Genomic DNA, 27,041 nt, shown 5'->3' with positions numbered 1-27,041 from the left:
AGTGAAGAAAAATAGTTAGCAAAAATGGAGTATAGAACGTTCCAACATGAAACCTATCTCTTTTACCCATGCTGTTTAGCTCTTTTTTCATTACATCAGATTGTTGAATTAAGAAACCAGGATTTTTGACCAAAAACTATTAATTAAAGCCTCAAGAACAATCACTAAATAGTATGGAAGCACAAGGATTTGCACATATTTATTTCACAGCTCCTTCCTACAAAGATTCATTCTGTTCAGGTAGGAGTCTGACCAGAAGTTTTATTGAATGATTGTGTCATATGTATGGGGTTTTTTGGCTCCTGGAAAAACCACAGGTAGAAGTTGTGAATGTGAATTTGCCTACAAAACCAAAACACTAGTTCAACATCATAATCAGTCTTAACAGATTCCTGGATTTTTCTCCTAAAGATGTATTTTTCTTAATAAAATCCATATAAGCTTTTATTTTCTCAAATCCTTGACTGAGAACCCTTCTGTTCCTATGGATGAAGAACAATTTTCTACCCTATCTCAAGGGTCATCTGAACCCACTTTTACAGAGAGCTGCTAGCACAGAGTACCAAGACAGGTGAAGTATTCTGAGCATTCTTATCACTGATTAAACACCTGAAAATCTGTACAAATTTATTTTGACTTCTCTTGCAATGCCACGTTTCCCTATAGGCAGTGAGAGACTGCTTGTTGAACAAGAATATTCATGGCTAAGTTTGCTTTAGAGAGGATCTGAATTCAGCAATTAGCAGCTCTGGTGTAAAATTAAAATTTTTACATTTCTAAAAATTTTACTTCACCTTCATCTGTAATGCTGCCCCTTAGAAATGCAAGTATACTCTTAAAGATGTGATTAAGCTACCTAGGTAGGTCAGAATTTTTTCCTTGGTGAAAAATGAAATACCTACAACTTTCTCAGATAAAACTATTGATTTTCCTAGACTATAATAAGAAAATACACACAAGATAAAGTAAGGTTTCAAAATCATACCTTTTCTTGTGAGATATTCTGCAACCAGTGCTGCTACATGGACATAGCACATTGCTGCCTAAAACAGAAATAGTAATCTTATAAAATACCACTAAAACAGAACTATTAAAAATAACATCTATAAGAAGAATCCTAGAATAAGACAATTTCTTCAGTTTTTTGCTGAAGATGTCCTATGACTATCGTAAAAATTCTCCACCTCATTTATGCAAAACAATAACTGTGCAAGTGCACTCACTCTTTCTTTACCAGAACACTGAATAACATGGGCAGCAGTACACAATTTAAGAGTGATCATGGATCACAAATTACAATGTAGGAATATCATGCTGTAACAAAATCAGACAAATCTTTCCTGGGATGTATTTTAAGTGTTATGTGAAACAAAAAAGCTATTAATTATTCTAGTCAACATTTGGTGGTTCTGCTAACCTGTTTCGTCTGCCTTTTGGCTTCAGACCTAGAAAAATGTAGAAGAAACCAATGACAGACCATTTGAAAGCAGCAAAAGCCAAGAAATTTGATCTACGAATGGAATTTGAATCTATCTATGAATTTGAATCTGATCTATGAATTGAAATTGGTTGGTGTAGTTTGGACAACAGAAGAAAAAGAAGGAGGACAGAGAAATCTTCAGATACTTGAGATGCTTTATGAAGTTGACATTGGCCACCTTTCTCCACAGAAAGGACAAAAAACCCCAAAGATTCAAGATTCTTATTTTACTAAAGAGGCTTAGGCTTTCAGCAATGTGTTATTCTAACTGTAATTATCAATTGAACTGTTTACATGTTTACTGCTGCACAATCTCAGATAAGGGAGGCAAAGGAAAAAGGTGAGAATCTCCCAGAAGTTCTAATACATACTTTGTATAGGGTTGACCTTGGTGATTTACAGACAACCTCGTCTAGTTGCATAGTCAAAGATTCTAAGATTTTAATATAATCAAAAACAGATCTGAAAAGGACTAAAAGAGCTTGTCTTCTGAGAAAGCTGAAGTTGTTCCCTTCAAAAGACAAGCTAGTAACAGAGTACTGTATACACCTTCTGTGTTGCTACCATATAGAAGAAGAGAATTCTAGTGCTAAGACCTGAGTTAGGAAGATAGCACCTTTTACTTCCTGGAGATATTTACTTGCTTACATGATGCTAATTTTAACAGATATTAATGAAATTCAGTGGTATCATACGAAGAGATTTACTTTCAGATGGAACAAACTTCTAGAAAGAGACAAAATTCACCTGTATCCTGATAAAATACTTACATAAAGACATAAAAATTCCAAATCTCAATTCCCCTTTGTGCTAGAATTAAATATTTTAACAGCACAGTGGAATCAGATAGCTTTCTTTTTTCAAACAACAAAAGAAGTTATTCGTCAATTTTCAGAATATTAGGAGTTTTTCTAGTACGCCATCTGTAAAAGAATCAAGCTAATTCTGTAAAGGTAACTGGAGGGGAACTCAAGGAGTGGCTTTAAGTGTTTTAGCAACTAATAACAAAGCTATTTTTAAGCAGAAGGCCTGTGTCTTCCATGGCTTGCATTGAGGATTCCACTCTTAGCAGCGCATCAGCTACAGCAATTAAACAAGTTCCTTGCATTAATAATCAGAAATTACTTACAGATATACTTGGGTAGGACAAAAACTTATCAGCTATTGAAACTAATCTACTAACAATTAAAACTTATTAAAAATAGTTATTACATTGCACCCTAACTACTACATATAATACATTCAATGTCTAAAAAGATAAGCTTAAGCTTATTACAAACCTATAACTAGTTTGATTTTTTTTTTTCAACTTACCTCTGAAAGATCTCCATTTTTAACGTGGATCCTTGCCATGCTGTCTAACCACGTCTTCCTTAGTTCAGGTGTACTAGCATAAGATTTTGCCAAGCTGTACTGGAGGTCTACAAGCATTTCTGGATCATTCTCATGCTCCTTCATCTGAGCTGTAGCCATCAGTACTGTACGAATCCGTTTTGTTAAATCCTTAACATCAGATGGGAATGTAGTGTGCTAAAACATGAAAAAGTTAGGTTAACTACTACCTTTCCTATTCTTTGCATAATAAAATGATAAAACATAATTGCAAAGGATGCTGTGAAAGAGTCTTCAAGCATCCTTCTACAGTATGGAAGAATAAAAACAGACCTTTATAATTCTGTCGTTATTGGCACAATTATTGATGATGGAAAGAGACTGCTGGAATCTAGTTCCTCCAATTCCAACAACATCAGCAATTAGCTGGCTTACTGAAATAATAACCTTGACAGAAACAAATATCTTGTTAGAGCATATTTAATGAAATACCGTTGAGATGTACCTATGAAGCAATTACAAGGAAGTTTTGTTCTTTTTAATTGAAAAATTATTCTCTTAAATAAAGTAATGTTTGGTGTTTTTTTCCAAATTACTTGAACATTAACATGGGCAAGCAAAAACAGCCTTGTGTAATTCAATGCACAAGCATCCTTTGCTTTAAAGGCTGACTGCCAGGTAAACTAGCAAGAGGTCATTAAATTGGCAAACTAGTGTTCCCAGCTTTGTCAGAACACAGAGTTTTCCAATTATTTGTTTTTAGACTTTTACATGCTTGTTGCTGCATTCCTCCTTCTTCAGACACAAAGGAGTATGCCATATAACAATCAAAATAAAATCTACGAAGGACATTTGCCACTAACAAATAAAAATTATTTCCCATGAAACACAGGATCATTCAACTGTTTCTAAGTACTTCCTTGTACTGAACATACTTTTACTGTCATCTTCTTACTCTTAGTACCAGCCTTGCTTGAACCCTTAATAATATCTTTTATGTCTTTATCTGACAGGGTTTTGCACGCTGATATGCAACTGAGCATCTACAAATACAATATTTAAAACCACAGAAAAACAAAGAAAATATACTAACTTGCAGATGTGTTCTAACAAAAGACTTCTTCCCTGTGTAGTCAAAATTATTCCTCATTAAAAAGTACAGTAACTGTGAAGCTTCAGTACGAATTGAACTCAGTTTGGAATTACAATACTTCAGAATTTCATAGCACAGTGCAGAACACATATCAGCTCTACCTTCATAAAATGTAGAAGGAAACTGAGGGAAAATAAGAAAAGAAAGAAGTTATTCACTAAAACTAGCTTCAGGTCTTGGTAAAATGTCAAGAAAAATACAAATATCATATATCCTCAATCCGTGGAAAAAAACAAGAGTTATAGTAGTTTATGACACAAAACAATTTTTATAGCAATTCAAAGGACAAGTATACCACACTGTTGTTCATTATTGACAATTTTAATTTCGGATGTTAGTTCTTAAATTCTTACATAGTATATTGTTAACTAAAGAACTGGACAAGTACTTGAAGATTAAATTTTTTAAACTTCTTACCTTATAAATAAGTGCCCTTAAAGCAATGAAGACATTTTTCAATGCTGTTTCAGACTGATTCTTTTGAAGGAAGCAGAGGTATACATCAAATACTTTCTTCATCAGTGGATTATGCCCATGATCAGTCAGTAGCTGATTCTTTAAAATGATAGTGAGAATTTACAAGTTTTGTACAGTGATATACATTTATACTACTCTAAGAACATACACAGCAGGACATTTAAAAATATAATCTGCATAGTATTACCAAGATGTTTAATAATACAAACATATTTGAATTTTCATTAGATATTTCTAACATTTTGTTGATTTTGCTTTTAAAGAAAGTGTTGTCTTCTGAATAGACTTACAGAACACAATTACTTTTATCAGTCGTTAATATCAGAGACTGAATTTGTATCTCACTGGATTATTTGACTGACGGGTTGAAAAACCATGGGGGTGTGTGGGGGGGAAGGGGCTAGGCCTAGGCCTGCAGCCAACATGGTGCAACCATGCAGAGCACATGGCAGGGAAAGCCATGTGGTTGGGCTGCCAATTAGGCTGCCTGGTAGCCCACCCACACCGCGTCCCCATGAGAATCTAAGTGGCTGTGGCACCCCTGACTTTGGCTGGGGGGACAGTGAGTGGGTAGCCAAAGGTCCAGCATAGAAGGAGTGGCCACAAGAGCGAGAGTCTATAAATAGACATGCATGGGGTCTCCATCCCCCCTTGGCCTCTGCCCTCCTGACCTGTCAACATGTAACCTCCAGAGTGGTAAATACGCCTTTCTCCTCTCTTTCTCTCTTTATTCTTTCTTCTCTAAATCTCTCTTCCTTTACTACTGTGGGCAACTTGTCTGTATTTCATAGAATCATAGAATCAGCTGAGTTGGGAAAGACCTCCGAGATCATCAAGTCCAACCCTTGATTCAACACCGCCGTGGTTACTAGACCATGGCACTAAGTGCCACATCCAGTCTCACCTTAAAAACCTCCAGGGATGGTGAATCCACCACCTCCCTGGGCAGCCGATTACAATGTCTGATTACTCTCTCTGTAAAAAATTTTTTCCTAATATTCAACCTAAATCTCCCCGGCACAGCTTATGACCGTGCCCTCTTATCCTGCTGCTGGTTGCCTGGGAGAAGAGACCGACGCCCACCTGGCTACAATCTCCTTTCAGGTACTTGTAGAGAGTGATGAGGTCTACACCTGCACCTCCTCTTCTCCAGGCTAATTCATTTAAGTTTGTGCTTGCCAGGCGTAACAAAGCTTCCCTTACTATAGCAATGCTTGCTAGTGTCAGTAACATGTTGTAATGCTTTTGTGAAGTTGCATGTTATTTCTGTTAAATCCTTTCCGCCAAAACCCGTTTTCTCAACAAATCGTAAGAAATCTCTTAGAGAAAAATGTGTAGTTTTATTCCAGATGTGAACTCAAGGTACCAAAGAATCAAAAGGCTTTGTGTAGGTACCAAAGAGTCAAAAGGCTTTGTGTAAACAAAATCTCTTGAAGCCTGAAATAAAAGTGTAACACCAAGTAAAGCGTAGAGCTTCTAAACCGGGTTGTAACAGTTAGCTAAATCAATTCCTATTAAAAGTTATTTGAGCGGCACACTCAAAGTATTAACTCATTTTGGTGGAATTTCCTCATAGCAGTTCCTCCTACTACAACATTATTCTACAAGGTCTTGCACCTTCTGCAACTCACTTCTGTACTCTCCACTCTTCTTGGTCATTACTACATATGGGCATCCAGGTGGGCCGAGGGTAGGTTCAGATTGGACATAAGGAGGAATTTTTTTTTTTACAGTGAAGGTGGTGAGGCACAATAAGTTGCCCAGAGAAGTTGTGGATGCCCACTTCATGGGAAGTTTTCAAAGGTCGGGGAGGTGGGGCTTTGAGCAACCTGGTCTAGTGAAAGGTGTCTCTGTCCATGCAGGAGGGTTGAACTAGATGATCTCTGAAGGTCCCTTTTAACCCAAAACATCCCAAGATTCTGATTTTATGTATTTTAGTGCAGTTTATTGAACAGAAGCTCCTGATTCTCCTACCTGTTCTGTTTGGATCTTTGAGACTATTCTGGCATACTCTTACCCTACTTTCTCAACATAAAACACACAGACAGCCTTGAAGGATTGTCATTCCAGGCACGATGGGTCGATAATTAGAAGATTAGTGTTTATTCTACTTTAAATCTTTATAACGAGGTATCTTCATTTTCAATTCTGTCATAAGATCTGTGGACAGAACTGGCTCTAAACTCTATTTAATTAAATTACTAATAAAAGGAATCTCATTATAAATAAGCTCATGTTTCATAACTAGGTAAGACACTAAATTTGACTCTTCAAGCAAGGATCTGGATACACTGCTCTAATTAATTAGTGGAGAAACAAACTAAAACTATCATCTCTATCATCTCTCCTTTTTATAGCTTCACCTCTAATGTCTGGAAAATCTCAAAAAAACAGACCAGAGGGGTAAGTAAATGGGCATCCTATATAAAGATTCCATGGGAGAGCTACAGTAACTGATAAAACTAAAAAGAAGATTTATTAGTGGACAAACTGAAAAAAAAGTTACAGATGAGGAACACACACAGATTACTATTAATGAGTTCAATTAATATAATAATCAGCCAAGTTCAATATAAAAGTCTGACAGTATCCAGATACAGTTTTGCCATATAATAGATCTTTCACCTCACGTGGCCTTTAAAAGACACTTTTACCACTCATATGAGGTAGACACTAAAACTTCTAGAAATATTTTAAGAAGTTCGGATGAGGAAGGAGATTTCCACAGATTACTGCTGAACAGTATGGAGTCTGTGTATGATGTGTAACCGAAGCCAAAGCATTTTGCTTTGATATATTATCAGCTTTTACATGATGCAATAATGAAATACAATGCTAGAAAAGCTAAAAATACGATATTACTAGACTGTAAAATGTAATTAAAAATAGTTTTTAAAAAATTTCTTCTCAAAGATTATGGGAGAAGTTAACGTCAAGTCATGAACAAACCTTAAAAGCCATTGTGAATAATGATAGAGTATCCAGAATTGTAAGGCAAACTTCGGTGGCAACATTTGCTTCAAGTAAAGACTGGTGAAGGACATCTGCATCTGAATGGCCATAGCCTACAGAAATTCCAAACGAAGTATAAGTGCTGGATACACTCATTTAAATGTTTCTTATTTCCAAAAGACTTGATGAACTAGGAAAAGATTAACAAGTAAAAGCCTGACAGAAGTTAGTCTTCAATGCAGAAAAATAATTCATATTCTTTTAAATATTTTCAAATATAGACATAAAGTTATACTAACATAATTTGCATGTGATCATAAAATATAAGTGAGAATGTCAACAATAGAAGCATTAAACAGCAGTTAAAACAATATGTGATATTTCATATAGATGTGTATACATACACAGGTGTATATATATAAAGGTACAGTTATATATATACACATATATTCATAAATAAGTACTGCAATAGGATGAAGTTACAGCTGAAAATACGTAATTTTGGTAATTTAGTGATGTTATAATGGTCTCAAAGTTAATCACAAGTCAACCATGATGAAAATACAAAACAGTAAGAGCTGCAGGAATACAATCACTACTTATATGCAGCTTAAGACCCAAGTAATGAATTCTGCACTTGTAGCAATACCATGCAATAGCTCTGTATTTAAAAAAACATTTTATTGTTTCTAGCTCCATACTGTATTTTGATAATAAAAAAAAACATATCCTGCTTCAGCACTGGTTATAATATGTCCCTTATGTTCCCTAACACCAGTCTTCAAGCACCAGGTTGACAAATGTGCCCAAGGTGCTTCATAAAAATTTGGTCTGGATCATGTTTACATGTTAGATTTATAGTCAACTTAGCATCACCAAATCAATGACGTGGATGACAAACTTGTTGAGATCAAGGAAAGAATGGAAAAAATTACATATTCTTTTATAATGACCCTTGCCCACTTCTTTCTGCACATTCTTGCTTCCCTGGCTAAACTACAGATGTATACTCATAACAGCCAGTTTCTTTAGATTTATACAGTGTTTCTTCAAGCAGAAAACTATACTGAAATTTCTCAGAGATATCACTTACACCATTATTTCAGTTCTATTGATTGCTTAGATGATTAGAAAGGGAGAAAATAAGTTGATAATTTACACTAACAGACAACTGTCTTGCCAAAGAATCTTGATTTTAGAAGCAAATAAAGCAACTATTTCCACCAGATACTTTCTTCCTTTATATATCCCATACAGAATACCCACAAGATTATTGAAGATCTGGACACTACTTTGGATACATGACACAGGCAGACTGACAACTAAACAAAACTAAAAGTTAGACAACAACAAACCAAAGATATAAAAATCAATTTCACACTTGACTGACTTTTACAGCAACATATTTTCAATTTGTAAAACCTTGGTCAATACAAGGCGCGATATCCTGATATTCATTAAACGTCCATTAAAAAAACCTCTATTATCACTTTACACAAATTATCTGTATGAGACACCTTCCTTCATAATTTCCTTCAGATGGAAAAGAAAAGAAAGTTTCTTTTTACATAAGCATGCATTTATTAAAATCTTTCAGCTCACTGTTTCCTAAAAAATCAATAAACGTTGTCAAGTTCTAAAAGTATGAAATCTCTTTGCACAGGGATGTGTGATTTCCCAGAGATTCTTTTCTAAGAATTGGTTTTTATCTACAGACTGTTGTACTGTATTGAATGTGTAGTCACATAGTGTAAAAGCTTTCTTCTGCGTATCAACAATCATATAGAAATTATGATACAGCAGCAGTAGACTGATTGCAAAAAGAAAAAAGTAATTTGCACAGCTATATACTTGTCTGACATTTTTAAAAGCAAGCAATTTAATTTCTTATATTTAAACAGATGTGATAATGCACTTATGAACAGATGTTTTGTGGGATTTTTTTCCAGTTTTACACAAGCCTGTGATAAGTCTTCTGCAATTAGGCTAACTTCTGCAATTGCTTTATATTATGGATAGAGAGCTAAAAGATTTTAAGGGACAGTCAGATATGCTTTGGGAAATCAAAGAATGAACACAGTGAACATACAGTTAACTCAAATAATTGTTTTCCTGCACACAATTCTGTTCAGTACCAGTGTTGTATTTTACTGGATTAGTCAACCAGTTTCATGTTTTTTGAAGCTGAAAATTGAAAAATGGTGCTTTAGAATATTTTATATACAGTATTTTTGCAATTTAGAAGCAGCATGTTTGAAAAGATAGGCCAGAAGCAGATTTAGTTTTTAATACAGCAGTCTTATACAAGCTGACTTCAACCTGATTAAATCTTACCATTGTCTACAGAAATTCCAAGAATACTTGATATCTTCTCACACTGAAAACAGAAAAATCACTTCATTATTGGACGCTTTTTCACTTCCAGACAAACCAAATCATGGGCTCACAATCTTCGTAGAAATTCTAAGAAACTTACTTCTCTTAGGGGATGTCAAAACATGGAGATATGGTGCAAGTGTATATATTACTTTAGACTAGTAATTCATAAGACCAAGGGGAGAAATAATGAATTTAGTAAAGCAAATAGAAAAAAAAAAGTAGTAAATTTTGTAACAACGTGAGCACAATTTTGAAGTGTACATATTTTAAAAAATTATCAGTTTTAATATTGTAGTTAACCATGCTCCATGTTGGCATCAGCCAGCATTGATTGTTCATCATAAAGCCGAGAACAGACCATCAACTGCTTGCAGCTACTCATTTGACCTAACAGTAAAAGTCATTGAATGCACTGGGTAGGCTCTGGCCTGTTCGGTGTTGTGGTACTGGTTGAGGACGATGAATGTTATCGGTCTGAGCCTGAACTGTGGTTAAAGTGAGAGAGTTTCCAGGTGCTCAGCTGCTGCAATCTGGCATGCATCATTCCTGTTCTGTTACGGGAAACAGGCAATGTCTGAGATTTTCGATCATGAACTATGGATCCTAACCCTCCTGGTTCCTGCAAGATGGGTGAAATGGGATAGAAGCAAAAGTTAGATGTGTCAAACTGCAGCAAGACAGGAAGTGTTGTTAGTTAAGCACAAGAAGTTTTATAGAGATTTATAATGCAACCTATTTACTGTTTTCTTTATAAAACAAAAATAGGTAGCTTTAAAAAAAGCATTACAGCAAACTCTTAAAACCTCAAAGCATGAAAGCAAAAGCACACAAGCAGTCACTCTTGAAGCGCAAAATTTACTTCAGAGCTTTTGAAAATACAAATTTTTTGAGAACATAAATATTCTGAAAATATTCAGAACCCAAAACTGAATTCTCTATTTTGATTGCAAAAATTTTAGCAAAAAAGTTAGAAGGACACATGGCAGCAAAATTAGAAAGTACACGCGCAATGGGATAGTAGGAGTTAACTGAGATATTATCATGTACTTCTTACCCAAGCAGGAAGGGAGAAGAGCCATAGACTTTGTTAAATTTGCAGCAATCAAATGAAGAAAACAGAAAAGTGATCTGTGTTAGCAATCAGTACAGCCTAACTTTGTATTGTGTACCACCACCAGAGCTGACGAAAAATGAAAACCAGTGCTTAAATTACAGAATTCCCTGTTCCCTTTCATTCTGTCATTTGTGTATTTTAAGAGCGCGTGCATTCAGTGTAATGACAATGTGAAAGACTAGAAAGCCACATTTACTGGGAAAATTCAGTATTTCTGCAGAACACCAGATGATTTCAATAGCTTAACATTTTCAGCGTTAACATGCAGCACACAGACCAGGTGATCAGTAAACAAAAAGAAAGTGTGGTAGTGTCTTCTACACCACTAGTCAAACAAATTAGTTGGAATAATTTTTACAAAAAGACTGAAAATTACAGACTCGTCTAAATCCAGAGTTTGGAGTACATTTGAATACAAAGGAAACAATCAAAACCTTAAGAAAGTCAGATTTATTGTTTATTTTTTTAGGTTACGTGAACAGAGATGAGATTTTGTTTTCTGAAAAATCTCCAAGGAGATAGTCAAGTTTGCAGAAAGAGATTCACATATCTAAATTAGAAACTAAAAAGCTAACATTATAGTTAGAATGCTTTACCACTCAAAGTCAGCAACAACTTTCTCACTGATTTCAAGAAGTCCAGTACTTTAACCCCACCAGTATAATTATAACAGTACTATTATGTCAACTAAATGCAAGGCCTAAACAAGTTGCTATATTTTCTCTATTAAAAACTACTTTGTATAAAAAACTACGTTAATGTAAGGATATTAAAATAATTTAATACAAGTTTCTGATTCCCACAGATTTTCCTTGGATTTCAAATTCAGAAACAGCAGCGTTGGAATGTTCACTAATCACCTTATGGTAAAAATACTATATATATAAATTTCTAAACCATTTCAATGTACATGGTTTTATGGTCATGTGAATAAATGAAACAAATCATAAAATTTCTTTCCCAAAGAGACTATTTCAAGGAAAAAATGTGGTAAAAGATAGCATTTAAAGGATGGATTTTAAAGTAATTGATAAACACACCACACAGATCATTCTTAAAAAGATACCATAGTTTCAGACAGGATACACATTTGTTAATATAGTAACCAGTTACTTACTTCAAACTGTTACATATCATTTCACAGTAACTTTTCTACTCCTGCAATTTATTTGTAACAGAGATTCAAAGCATATTGTACTCACTATCATTCTTAGTGAACAAGACAGTGAAATTTAAATTCCACACAGTACCTGGCTATGTATCGTTTTCCCATGTACTGGAACTGATGTAAGCATACTCTGCAGAGAACACACAGGTCAGAGAAGCAACACCTGAAACAATCTCTTCTAGATTTATGTACATTTGAATTATTCAACTATTATTTTAACTTTAAACTCCTAGGTCATAAAACCTCTTTATTTCTCCCACCCTTAAAATTCTCTTCCAATCCCCAAGCCAAGGAATGGTAAACATGGCTCTTCTGAAATCAGTCACAGATGGTTGGTGTTTTTTGGCAAATTGGGATTGACAGCAAAAGGTATGTAAGGCTGCCTCCAGAGCACACCTATCTCAAAGCTCTGAATCAAAACCACTAAATGAGTCTAACAGTGACAAGGTGGAAGGGCTAAATGGTTAAAAAAAAAACCACCTTGGAAAACTGCAAACATTAAGTGCTCCATATCCTCTATAGATTTTTAATACTTATAGAGAAGAAAGGTTTAGTCCTGAGTCTCACAGATAAAATTTCATTATGCGAGATATGGCCCACAGTTACATTTATTTACAGCAAGCCAGGGCAAGTACCATGAAGGAGAGAAGCAAAGAGATAACTTGACGTTACATACATAACACATATTTTGCAAAATGTGTATAAGTGTTAAAAATAAGGGCAAAACATTTTGCTTCCTACCCCGGTCTAAACTCTCTTGGTTACAGATCGGCTTTTTCTGTTTTGTTGGGTTTTATTTAAGGTCTCCAGATTCCAGAATAACAAAGGGTTTCTGAAAGAACTATTTTTCTAAAAGGAATACAGTTTTACAATAAGAAGATGATAAAGGCAAATTCCCAACATAACTAATAATCTATGCTACTGGTAAGTACACAACACTAATGACCAATAAACTAAAAGTCATACTTTCAAATCAAGAAAACTGGTGTGAATGGAAGCAGCAATACTAATTTTTTTACTCTTTTCACACTGTAAGCAATTATTCTGATAATACAGAACAGTTAACGCAACTTCCATTGTTCCTCAGGCAAGAATGTTCCAGAAGTTCTTCTTTAAAGTGTAAATCCAAACTGAAAGCCAGTTTTCAGGCTCTCTCTTCCATGTGCCAGTTGTGAATGAGAGATAAGACTGGCAAATAGTATCTTCAACACAGCTCCATTTTATACTCAGACCTTTAGTAGCTCTAGCTGTCTCTAAACTGTAAAATCAGAATGCAGTTTGCCTCTGAAAACTTGTCACTCTATTAAAAACTAACCTCAATTCCCCTTTTGATATCTCCTTGTCCTTTTAGATTCTAAGTTTTTCAGAAAAAGTTCTCTGCATGGTGAGTACCTACATATCATTCTCTTATTAGTGTAAAGAGAAACTATTGTTGACCTTACTAATAAAAAGCATGATCAAAATGAATTTAATTTTCATTGGCAAATACTCTAAGAATTGGGAGAGGTACGAGCCTTGTCCCTGCTCTAGTTTAAGGAACTGTGGTATCATCCACTTCACTACAAATTTTATTCTGTATTCCATGTACTACTACTGTGATGGAAATCTTCTTTTATAATTCATAATTTGAGATTACTGATTTGATCCCAACCACTCCTGTCCAGCCCAATAATAAAAATTTAATGTCAAAATACTGATATACAGTTTACACCTCAGGCTTGAGAGAGTCTACCAAGTAGACTCATTAACTTGTTTGGTTCTGTCTCTAGTACAGTCAATATCACATCAGATGTATTCAAATAATGAGTTAAAATTACCTACAATGTATTCCTGAGAGAGATCCTGACTAGCACATTCCATAACATAATTAAAACTGATTACATTGAATTTAATTCATTTTGATACGCAATCATATAAATTCAGCAGTTAAGATTACAAGATGCATTTTAATGCAGACAGGTAACAAGACAGTTGGTACCTCTTCCGTGAGCACAGCAATATTCTGAGCACTACTTGCTGTTCAGGATCTTCCCAAGATCCCTTCTGTATAGTCTAATTCCAGAGATTATCATGGAACTGGACAGACATGCAATTGTGCACATCAAATTAAGGACTTCTGAACAGACCAAGATGGTATTACTTAAAGAAAAAAAAAAAACAACAACAAAAAAACCCCCATGTACACACACTTATAATCAGACTCCTGTTTTAGCAGCGTAGTGAAATGTACAATTTAATGACAAGCACAACAAAAAACTCACTCTGTAATCGTGAAAAAGTCCATGAGTTCAGACTTGTAGCCTTGTTCCAATATGTAAACAATGCATCTAGGAAAATGAAAAATATTAAAAACAAGATAAAGGCAGCAAACACAAAAAAAATTAAATACAAGAGTTCCATAAGTTCTTCGTTTTCAGATATCGAGAATTCAGAGATCTAGAAATGGCTTGCAGGGCACAGACAACAATTACTGTTTAAAGTTTTCCTTGAAGATGATATAAATTCACGTATCAATTCTCCAAATGAATGTCTACAATAGATTTTGTCTAATCCATAATACACAATTGCATATTTTAAATAGTAATAATTGTATAGTCCATAGTGATTGTGGTGTTACAAAAATATAAGACTTCAGATACTTTTGACTGTTAGTCTTATAGCATGATTCTTTACAGATCAGTCTCAACATTTTTTAAATGCAAATTTATGATTTCTTCTTTCTTTAATTTATGATGTTTATTCATAGTCAGCACAGGTTTCAGTTTTTCCTTCCACAATTTTCAAAAATGGCTAATATGTTCTACAAAGCATGCAGTTGCATAGCCAAGACTGGTCTCTTTTGCTAAAAATGTTCAAAATTAACTAAAAAATTCAAAATTATTACAGAAATGTGTGACAAAGTCTATTTGACACTTGTCTTTTCCGGAGAACTGAATATCCAAGAAAATATGATAACTCCTTACATATTCTACAGTGTAAAATAGTGAAAAATATATTTGTGAGTTTTATTATTCTTTGTAATTAAATTATATATAATAATATCAATGTAATTACATGAAAATCTAATGGTGTGATTGGATATTGAATATTTATTAACTTTTCAATGCTCATTCTTGATTAACAGGTGTAATAAATTAGAGTTCAAGTACATAAACCTGAATTTTAAAAATTAACAACGAAATAGGCACAGAGAATGAATTAATTACTTTTGACAGCACAAACTGAAAAAGTCAATGTTTTTAGCACAGATAGGGATGATCCTAGCAAAAAAGTAAGATGTGCCATTCATGCAGTATTTCTATATCTCTGTACCCTTCTCCAGGATAATATGACTCTTTCAAAAATTCAATGGATCATCTACAAACATCCCAGGAGAACGAAAAAACCAGAATAATATCCCGATTCCAGAAATGGAAATATACACAACAATCAAATAATTTGGTTCCTTGTCATACAGGAGGTTCTACAGAATGAAGGAATGGACTAGCCCGAGACACTTCCAGAGAACAATGAATTATTCTTCATCTCCATTTTCCAGACCAAACTGTACACTTGCACACAAATACTCACTTTCCTAACAAGTCCTTTAGTTAGCCTCTCATTTAGAAGAAATAACGAGTATGTAACGCTTACAAGGTTTCTTTCAGTCAGAGTTTAATTTGAGCAATCATACATATTTGTAAAATGCAGCACATCATGGTACTTACATCTAAAATATTCTGCTGATTTTGAAAACTTATCACTTTGAATTTATACAAAACAGGAGGAATTACCTACCATCTGACATGCTTCTTAAAATGTGAAGGAAACACATGAGCAGACTTTTGATCTCTGCTTGATCAAGTTTGTCGTATCGAACAACAGAACTTCCTAAAGTGCTGCTCTGTTGGTTCTGGAAAGAAAACAGGTGTATTTTGGCTGAAGAGTTTTTAAACTGATAATAAACTAAAACAATTTCAATTGTTTTATTAATTCCTGCAACAGAAAAAGGATCTCAGAATGGAGACAAAATGTTTCATGAAGCCAGGTCACTAAAACACACGATACACACATGAAGTATACCAAATTAAGCCTCTTTGCCTTTATCTATTTAAATTCCTTTTTTGTATGACTTTTTCCCTCAGAAAGAGGAGTAAGAGGAAAAGTTACCTAACAGTGTTTATTAATCAAGTTATATACATAGACACTCATAGAGTAAATACTTTAAAAATAAATGCTAATGTCAGGTGATACATATATGCTCCTTTGCTTTTGGAGACATTTTATCCTGAACTGTAGACAGGCCTGCCTCTACAAAATTCCTACCATTTAAAGATGTAAGAACCTCAAGGAAAACATACAAAAATGGTATATGCATTCTGGGAGATTAATTACCACTAAGTAACTTACTCTTGTCCTCCCTCCCTTCCCCCCTAAAAAACCAACCAAAAAACCCAAACCAAACCAAAACCCCCTCCCTGCTTCATTTTTTTTCATACAATTACTATACTTGTGGGAAGTTTATCAGCAATGCTGAACACTGTCATCTTTCCAAAAAGAAAAAAACTCTATAACTGATCTTTCAAAATGTGTACCACAAAAAAACCCCCGAAAAATAAAATTGTGAAAATAGATAAATTGAACTTTTGGCAAAGACTTATCTGTAAAAGAATAATTTCCACACAATCCAGTGTTACAAAATCCTCAGCGTGAAACTTTTAAAGACATACTATATAAATGTTAGCTTAAAATATAGATTATGCTCTTTTAAGTGCCTAATTCTCACATTCAATAAGCCACTTATGCAAACCGAAAATGAATGAGACATTTAATAAGTTTTCTGTAAAGACCACAGTCTGGTATAATTGATCTGTGTAACTCTTTGGTTTCTACAGTTGGATCACTTTGGCCTCATGACCTTTTTCAGGATGCATACCAGTGTTGGAAGAAATCCTTTGTATCAAAATTAGAAAAAATAAAAATACAAATACAGTCTCAAGAGAGAAAAGCACTTGGTTTCTAAAACAAAGTGAGAAGTGCCACTACCTCAAGGGCAGAACAACCCTTCTAGGAATACTCCTCACTGAAAGCAGGAGACATGCTAATCCATGAAGGAACACTTCACAGCAATCACATCCATTGACCGCTGAGCCCTTTAATGCATTCTGTGCTGTCCCAAAACAATCTGTGTAAATCTGTCCTGTAGTCATTGAATGGATGCACAGTGAAACTGAATATGAAACTATAAAGAATATCAGCCAGAAGTTACTGTAATTCAGGAGGAAATGGACACCTCTATAAGCCTGATTAGTGCAGATTCTAAAGACCCCAAAACCAAATCTTTGAAATATCTCTGGTGAACAAGAAGGTGCTACTATACAGCTTTACAGATACTATAATGGAGCAGGCAATTAATGGGTGACAGAGCAGAAACAGAATTTATGTTTCCTAGACTTTCAGAAAAGGTCCAGAGCATTACATAATATTCCCACTAAAATAGCTGAACATGTACATGATAAAACTAGGACTACAGCTACTCAGAAGCTTAATTTAAAATCATGCCAGTAACCTATAAGTATGCACATATTAATATAGAAATTGATATACTTCCAGTCTATTCTGATTCCACAAGTATAGTGCTACAGGTTATTCTGAAAGAAAATTAGAACAAAAACATGGCTTTTCAGTACTGGTATCAAGCAATGAGCAAAAACTCGAAGATAACATGCACTGAACATCTTATCTACTAGAAAGAAAGTTCAGAAAGCAACAAATAAAAAGCCAGGATCAAGTATTATTTGGGAAAAATATTAACAGCATGCAAAACATAAATCCTGTGTTACCTAAATTGGTAGACCAGAGCAGAATTTTCAAAGGATGCTGACTCCTTTGAAAACCCTTTTACTTGGTAAAAACACCACAAGTTAGTAATTAACAGCATGACAACTAAGTAATAGATGACAGCATTGCCATTTAGCAACAGTGTATACTTAAGATACTTCTTAATTACCTTGGTCAAGGACCCCAAGACTCAAATTCTGCAAATATTTAAACTGATTGGATTTTTATACTTAAACTAAATCACAAGCATGAACTACTCCAGGTTTGACATTTAAACATATTTTACATAGTTAAATTGAATATATTCGGTTTGAGTTTCAACTGTTGCAAAGAAGTGGCAAAACTACTGACCACACACTTCACTCAGAAGCTTAACTATACCAAGCACAAAAAACAGATACTTCTTGTAACTGAAGAGAGAAAGTAGTATGCAACATTTTCTCTGGCAAAGCTGGAATTGTCAGAAGTGAAAAATCCATAGTAACACGGTTTTTCTTTGCAGGGTGAGAATTTTCTTCTTCTTCTCCATTTGGGCATATAGCATGAGCAGAGTGCCTTCTGAGAAGCTTCTCTCTCTGCCACACGAAGGCATGTCAGAGTCAAGGGGAAAAAGTTAACATGTTGTGACTTGCACAACAACCTCTAAGAAAATGAAACGTGAGCAGTATCAACACAAACTCTAGAAAGACACAACTGAATACCTCATAGCTACTGCAGCCAGAACTCCTAATTTGTAACAGCTTTAAAGTGAAATGATTTAGAAAAGTCAAACTAATATAAAAGAAATCACCCAGAGAAAGCATAGCAATTGTTTTTTCAGCCTTTTAAAAATGCCAAGTATATTGTGAACAGGATGGAGTGATGGTCTCCACAAAATCAAAGCAGCTGTCCTAACTACAATTTGGTCCCCTCAAGTAAAATTTAATATGCTTTATCTAGTACCTTTCTCTATCTAAGGAAAAAACAACTGCTTGCTTATGTCTCTACATTGAAAATCTGTTTTCTGCAAAACAGCTTAATAAATGCAATGCAAAAGGAGTTCACAAAATAATTATTTCGTAAAGAAAACTTTACATAAAATACTGCTCTGAAGTTATTCTAGAAAGACTATTCACAGTGGACATCAGAGAATTTAACTCTTATGAGAATTAGGATGAAATTTTAGGAATACACTTTTGGGGTTTTATTTTGGTTTGGGTTTTTTTACCTTGTCAAGAGAATTGCTCTTGTCACTTTGTCTTTCTGGGAGACTGTTTCCTGAGTCTGTACTTATAAGAGATCCTCTTGAGTCAGCATTCCTCACACTATTAATATTTGGAGTAGATGTGGTGTATGGGGAAGCTAAAAAAACAAACAAACCACAACCCCAAACAATATAAAAACCTCAAATAATACATATACTGACAAAAGTCACTCCACAGTTTAGTCAGACTTTTCAAATCACCATATATAAATATTTTTTAAGAAAGTAAATAATGAACTCCATTTAGTCACTTTTAATGAAGACAAACTTATTTGAGAGTTTCAGCAAATTATATATGTATACACATACACATAGACTTATATACTACATACACACATCCGTAAAAAACCATATACAGCAACACATACATGTTTCCATGAAGCCTATTTTAAAAACTCCCCTTTCCCATTTTTCAACTCTTTTTCTGTTTAATTGACTAGTAAGTGTCATAGCTAATTACAGCAGACAACAATAAATAGAAAAACACATTAAGAAGATAGAAAAGAGGATGCCCAGGTGCATAAACAAAATCACCGCTTAGAGGTGATCTCTAACACTGTGTACAAAATTGCAGATTATGGCACTCTTGTCACAAGTGACTAAGGCTAGTCTTGTCTCCAATTTCTCTGCAGCAAGACAAGAACTATCACTTCTGAGAGGAGAAAAAGGAGCATCACTTCAAGAATTAGCTTTTGTTTCATGTGGAAAAGCAAATCCTAAAGATCCCAAATGACAGAAGTCATGTACAGACTGAAATCTGACCCATGCTAAGCTGTTGACTCCATTAGGTTCAAGTACACATGCAGAAAGCAACCAAAGTTGGACAGAATATTTATTTCTGATAATTAATGAAAAAGGAAACCAGTTCCTCTTTAATTACTATATTTTTTAAGTGCTTACCGATGCCAGAGATAACACCAAAGAGATCTTTAGGAAGATTGTTATCCAACGTGCTTCCTGATTTTTGTGGTGTTACTAACTGACTTGCAGTTGGCAAAATCTGTGCATCATCCTTTGCGCTCTGTTTGGAAAACAGAGAAAAATGTGAAAAGAGAGAAAAATATTTCCTACATAATGGACACATCTTCTAGAGAAGTATTTGTTATTATTTCTTCCTTAAATTTTAATTTCTATTAAATATGCTCTAAAGAATGGAATAAGATATTCGGGTATTTGCACAACCTTAGGATAGCCTAAAATTTATGATACCTCAGGAAACATGGAAGAAATGAGTATTGCACTGAATTTTAAACACTATAAACAGATATTTCAAAAAGACTCAAAATAATTTTATTTCAAACATCCAAATATTTCTCTTGTTGTAAGAGTTTTGGAACTTTTTTTTTAATACCAAATGGAATATAGCAAGATATGAACAAAATAAAATACATTAATAATTAAATCTTAGATTCAATAACTGTATGCAACCATAATATATCAACATATACCCTTCACAAATTCCACTTTAATTAATTCTCCTGTAGCCCTCTTACTCTACAAATCTTCCAAAAGTGCACTCTTTAAGGTTAAATTCTCTCTAATTTCTAGAAAATTAACCATTCTTTGTGGTCCTTTTGTTTCAGTGTTGGACAGAATTGAAAAACTGCAGAATTCTGAAGCTTATGAAACTCTTTGTTTGCTAGGAGTACGTAGTGTTTCATATACATGTTACCATTAAAATATGATAACAATAATTCAGAATACCAAAAAGAAATGGTCACTTACATTGCTGGAAGGGTTAACAGGAAATGGAGACACATCTTTAACATTGATTCGCTGAACATTTTCTATAAGCAGTCCAAAGAGTGGCAAATACATAGTGGCTATTCTTGCTTGATGACCCTAAAGAGAGTTTAGCACTTCATTAAAAAATTTACAGTTTTAATTTTCAATCATCAATTAGTTTTAATCTATTCATTCCTACATAACTAAAAAAGAGCATTTATAAATATTTGCCAAGCCATAGCCCACATTCATAAGTTCATAAATGACAAAAGCAGTGATCATCACTGTATTTCATTCTAAATCACAGAAGGTCAGTACATTTTATTTACTGCTTAAAATAATGCAGATAAAATCCAAAATGAATGTAATTTCAGCTAAAACTAACCAAGTAGATTAAATTATGTTAGGTTGATAAATTAATTATACCTTTCATTATAATTTTATGGCTTCTCCACAGCATAGCTGATGTTAAAAAAAGTCAGAAAATTAAAAATCACTGAAAATTTACCACCAGGACTTGTAGCTTTTTATGCTATTTTACAAATAATAGACGATGGAAGGACAGATGCCAAATATTAAGAGATAATGTTTAATGAAAAGAAAGCTTAAAACACACTTGTAAAAATCTGATTACTTTAAGAACAGCAGTAGTCTATATGTGCTAAAATGCAAACCCACACATACTAAAAGGTGCTTTGTCATTTCATTTGGTAAATAGATGGAATTTGCAGATCAGTAAAATTTTCATCATAGTATGAGCAGAAATAGTTTTGCTGCAAATTAACAGGGGTTTCTTTCATGAACAAAAAAGCTTTCTGTATGTGTGCACACTTAATCTTTATTATTTTGTACTACTAGCATAGCAATACACTTACCCTGGAAGCATATCTATCATCGAAAGAATGTTTTATCATCAAATTCTTGAGCACACTGATAGCAATCTGCCGAACATCTCTGAACTCCTGTAAGGCATTGCCCACTTCCCTTAAAAGCAGTCCAACTAAGAAGTGATTTTTACAGAATTCATCAGTTAATGAATAATCCAGCTGAAGGTCTGGAAGTAAAGTACAAGTTCCATGTAAGGGATGGTTTTATTTAAATCAATTTATCAATTAACTTAAGGCTAAAGTAAAACCCAGCACATCAGACACAGCAAAGTCGAACTGCTCCCTCTTGAAAGTACTTTTTGTGTAATAAAAGAATCCAGTTCATTTATGTACTGAATATATGACAGTATAAGAGAAACTTCAGCTTGATCTCATTTATTAGAATATATATGTTTACAATTTCAGATGAAGAGGTATCCAAAATTTTCTCATATTCACTGTCATTGTTCAGTACAGTCATCAAAAAACAGATGCTAATCTCAAAGCACTTTCATTTTTCAAAGATCTCTCTCAGTAAGGGAATTCATTAGGTCAGAAAGAAATATAGCTAAGACAGCACAGGCCTTCTTGTAACTTCTACAGGTCTTCTTGTAACTCACTTAAGAGCCAACCATATCACCTGAAATACCTTCTGCTTGACACAGCAAAATAGAGCCAGAAAAGCTTCCGATAAAGGTCTTCTTTATAGGTTGAACTCCTAGCTCCTACTCAGGGAGCAGCATTTTACACTGTATTGTGTAATCAGAAACACTATCTTCTCTAGTTTTGTTATTTTCTTAGGATACCTAAGCCAATTCATAGTCTCTTTCTAGGAAAATATTTATGCAGTATTATTATCCAAGACACACGAAGGCTGAAAAAGCCAAAGACAGAAAAAAGTTTTAAGCAGCTGTCCAGATCGTAGTCCCAAATCTTGGTCTATCTTATTCTACCGCAATGAAAGTGTTAGTTACTTAGCCTTACTAACATAGCAGAGTCTACTGAATAAGTATTTAAGAAAAAAATAACCTAGTCTACAAAAATATGTTAGGCAGGTTTACTTATTACTTGTAAAAGCACCTTCCTCACCTCTGTTTAGTGATTTCTGCTATAGTTCAATGCCTGGAAGAAATTAATGTCTTCATAGCCACAAATGCAATAGCAAACACATGACTTGTTTTGCACGCATCAAGGAGATCAGGGATGCATCAAGAAAGCCAAAGCTCAGCTACAGCTGAAACTGGCAATGGACATCAATAATAACAAAAAGAGCTTTTACCACTACATTAGCACTAAATACCTGAAAAAGGAAAATGTGTCAGACTGTGATTTAGAGACAGCGGACTTGGGTAAGGCTCTGTTGATTCCCAGCCCTTAACAGTCTAGAGACTAGCTTCAAGAAAGACAATTATCATCAGTGAATGAGGATCAGGTCAGGGATCTCCTGAGACCTCCAGTCATGCAAATCCACACGACCAGACGAGATACCTGAGAGAGTTAGTTAACTGATATAACTGGAAGATCACTCATTATCACCTTTGTTAAGCCATTGTGATCAGGGGGTTTCCCATAATTGTAAACCTGTGAGGACTGAAGGTAGACATTACACACACCTGCAATAACAGGGGATGAACAGGGTCTACAAGCCTCTCTTTGGTCCTTAGAAAAGTCAGGGAGGAAGTCTTCTTGCAAATCGTTTTGCATCAAGTAAAGGAGAAGAATGTGACTGGGAATGGCCAAAATAAATTTACCAAGGGTAAATCATGTTTTAAGACCAGTAAACCTGTCTGCTGGGGAGAAGAGCAGATGTCCACATGGTTGTTGTATCTAAACTGGGTCATTACAGTGAATAGACACCTAAATTGTGAAAAACTGAAAAATGACTACGTGGATCATTGAGCTCAAAGGTTGGTGGCCCATATGCTCAAAGGGCAGAGCTGCATTACAGAAGCATCTAGATTCTCTAGAAATTGTTCTACAGAAATGGCAATTAAATCCAACGAGGACAAAAGCAAAATTCTGCACCTGGGATGGACCGATTTCCAGCAATGGTACCAGCTGTGGAATAACGAGCTTGGGAGCAGCTCTGCTGAAAAATATCTAGGGGTCCAGGTGGACAGTAGCTTCAACAGGATTTAGCATGGCATCCTGGCAACAAGAAAGGTTAACAGCACACTGGGCTGTATCAACAGGGTCATAGCCAGCATGTCAGGGAAGTGTTTGTTCCTCTTTACTTGGCATTGGTTAGACATATCTGTAATATGGTGTGCAGTATTTAGGCCTCCTAGTACAACAAGATTCTTAACTTAAGTGAGTTCAGTGAAGGACCACCAAGGTACTTAAAAAGCTGGAGCACATGTACTGTCAGGAGAAATCGAGGGAACTGAGCTTGTTCCATCAATACCTAACATGATCAGAGCAGGAGGTTGGGCTACAGACCTACTGAAGTCCCTTTTAACCTGAACGCTATATAAAAAAAGCAAAAAGTACACCAAGTCTCACACTACACACCTACTTACAGGAATGATGCAGGTTTCCACAACTAATGAATTAAAAGCTAACTCATGAAAAACAAAAGAGCAAACTTAGTAAGCATAGCAGGAAAGGCAGGAGGAGTCAAGGATGTAGTTTACCATATCCTCAAAGGCTAGATACCTTAGAGAGATTACTCTGCTACCTAAACACTTCCTTTAAATGAAAGGATTACAACTTTAGACTTCTATTTAACAATTTCAAGCTTTCCAATGTCTCATAGACCTGAAGTTATGCAGTGTCCACATCTAATAATACAAAGATGACATTTAAGAAAAATACTATATGCTACTTTGGAAGAATTTACCTTGGTATCTCTGAACTCTGCCTTTTCCAAATGGCATTGGTAGATTCAAAGGTATGTAGTGCTCATGGTTGCAGACTACACGAAGAAATTCAAATTTGAATTCGAAAAGAGTCTGCAAAAATAATTTTAAAGTAAAAAAACAACTGCTGCAGCGATTTGAACAACACATTAAAAACAGCTTTCTAACACAAAAAAGTGATTTATCTCAGTCTTACACTAAGATAGATATAGACCTGTCAAAGTTCCACATGTCAGCATAAAATAAATTCATCGTAATTCATACTTAAAAACTGGATATAATTCCATTTACTATTCCCATTGTCCAAAGTTTACAAGCAGATTATGTTTTAACGTAAGAAAAGTTGGGACCCACAGCAGAAATTCTTTGGGCATCTGATACATGCTTTTGCCATTCCAGTAAATGTAGTGGTGAAAGCACTTATGAAATAACAACTCTTCCAACTTTAGACTTCTCACACTCGTGCTTAAAATTTCTGCTTACTGTTGCATCCTCAGGCCCCATAGCTTTTGCAATACACATGCTCTAGGGTGGTAAAATGCACTTGAAAATGGGAAACAAAATATGAAGAAGTGGTTTGACGGATAAAAAATGCTCTAGGCACAGATCAGGGGCTTCTAATGTAAATGGGAAAAAAATCTGAAGACTTAATGCAGGACTCTATCCATGCAGAAGAGACAACTCTTAAAAATAGTTGTGTAAAAGCAATGAGTACCTTCGGATCTCCTGGGGCAAAGCAGCTGATGTAGTTATTGATTTGCTTGAAAACAAAGCCTCTATCCATAAAAGTGAAACACCTCTGAGGAAAACAAGTAAAACCAAGATACAATTGATTTAATAAGTTTATTTTCCAAACACATTATTGATTTTTCAATTTGAATACAAAAGCCAACAGAACAAGCAAACTATGTGTACATATATGAATGCCAAATTTTCCCTTAGAGTGTAGAATTTAAACAAATCAGAAATAAAAAGCAGTTTGAGAAGAACTCTATCTTGATAGAAATGAAAATTATATGCCACTAGCAGTTTTATCAACCATTTTATTTCCCATCCATTTTTTATCCCTTCTAGATCTTAGTGGTTGAAAAATGAAAGATACTGGAAGTCTGTCTACATAAAATTCAGGCAAATAAAGCACTACTCAAAACTTCCATAGGATTGGAAGGTAACCCAGACAAAATTTTTAAGAAAAAGAAGAAGAAAAATAAAAATATTTTGAATAAAATATAAATTAATTTTTTTAAATATCAAGTTTCAGAATATATGTCTTTTTGATTACAGCAGTTGCAAATGTATTTTAACTTGGACATAAAATTATTTAAAAGGCATTATGCATATTCAGCTTTATATGAGTTGGCTTTAAGATTCTTTAAAATCCATGAAGAAGCAGTTATTGAAAGAATAACCACAGAGTCCAAGTCTCTTGTACCTACTTTTATAAAGGCAGCAAGGCTATGGTTTGCATTTTTTGAAGCCTCTGGATTGTCTCTGTACTTCTGAGTGATGTGTGGCATTAACATATTAACAACTGTTTCAACTGCATGATGAAAGGAAGCAGAAAATCTCTGGTTTCGCAACAGCTAGAAACAAATTGAGACACAATATTTAATATTATTTATAAACTAAAATACATCAGAAAATTTACTTTTGATAAGATATAGATAACCTGATAAGAAGAGAGAAAAAAAAATTTCAAATTTTCCAATTTGTGATTTAACAAAATATTTTCTTTAAATTCAATATTTTCCTGAACATCCTACACCAAAGCAGAAAAAAGAGCATTTGCTTAAAATAAATTTTGACAACATGCCCTAACATCTGTTATTGAAGTTCAAGCAAGGCAGTCTTCAATGATAAAAACTTCTAAGTATAATGCATTAATAGTTTTCTATACCCCAACAAACTTGACAACAGAGGCAATCCTTTAATTTTATCCATTCTTTTCCAAAGCAGACACCAGCTGGTTCACATATAGTAAATGCATTATTAGACCGTCTTTTCTGCCTTGAAAAAGAAAAACAGTTTTTGCTGTTCTGCAACTGTCTTGGTAATAATACCTTCCCTGTTTTCCATTGAAGAAATTGTCATCCACGTTTTTCTTTGTCTTGCTCCTCTGCAACTTCAAAATCTCAGGCTTCAGAATCTTACTCTCTGTGCTTTTAAGTTTCCACAATCAGAACTGTTTTCCCTTACTTTTAGGTAGTTTGCCAGTTAGCTTAAAAGATCTCCTCTTTGTTCACAATTTCCATCTTTACACTCACCATCTTCATCAATGATTTTGTACACTCTGACCAGTACTGGTCAGTAAGCGTTTTTTTTTTTTTTTGCTTTTTGGCACTGCAGTCTCTCTACATCTTACAACCTTTACTAAAGATTCTGTCTTTTGTCTGAAGGGATTTAATGGACTGGTGGTGTGAGGCTGATGACATTGACAAAAACTGTTGCAACTGTACAATTAGTTGTCTTTTTTT

General features: G+C 34.5%; 1 protein-coding gene across 1 annotated transcript in view; it reads right to left on the bottom strand.

Moving 5' to 3' along the window:
- Window positions 1-27,041, bottom strand: part of DOCK9 (dedicator of cytokinesis 9) — a 111,615-nt gene that overhangs the window by 14,150 nt on the left and 70,424 nt on the right. The window contains 18 exon segments of the mRNA XM_032679239.1: window positions 986-1,043; window positions 2,795-3,010; window positions 3,146-3,259; window positions 3,906-4,088; window positions 4,383-4,520; window positions 7,392-7,507; window positions 10,260-10,324; window positions 12,138-12,185; window positions 14,317-14,350; window positions 14,353-14,382; window positions 15,833-15,947; window positions 19,083-19,216; window positions 20,019-20,139; window positions 20,844-20,960; window positions 21,719-21,897; window positions 24,549-24,660; window positions 25,283-25,366; window positions 26,004-26,150. Of these exon segments, the coding sequence (XP_032535130.1) occupies window positions 986-1,043; window positions 2,795-3,010; window positions 3,146-3,259; window positions 3,906-4,088; window positions 4,383-4,520; window positions 7,392-7,507; window positions 10,260-10,324; window positions 12,138-12,185; window positions 14,317-14,350; window positions 14,353-14,382; window positions 15,833-15,947; window positions 19,083-19,216; window positions 20,019-20,139; window positions 20,844-20,960; window positions 21,719-21,897; window positions 24,549-24,660; window positions 25,283-25,366; window positions 26,004-26,150 (2,011 nt within the window).

This window comes from Chiroxiphia lanceolata, chromosome 2 (assembly GCF_009829145.1).
Source record: "Chiroxiphia lanceolata isolate bChiLan1 chromosome 2, bChiLan1.pri, whole genome shotgun sequence".
In the NCBI taxonomy this organism is placed as follows: Eukaryota; Metazoa; Chordata; class Aves; order Passeriformes; family Pipridae; genus Chiroxiphia; species Chiroxiphia lanceolata.
This window is presented reverse-complemented; position numbering and strand designations above follow the sequence as displayed.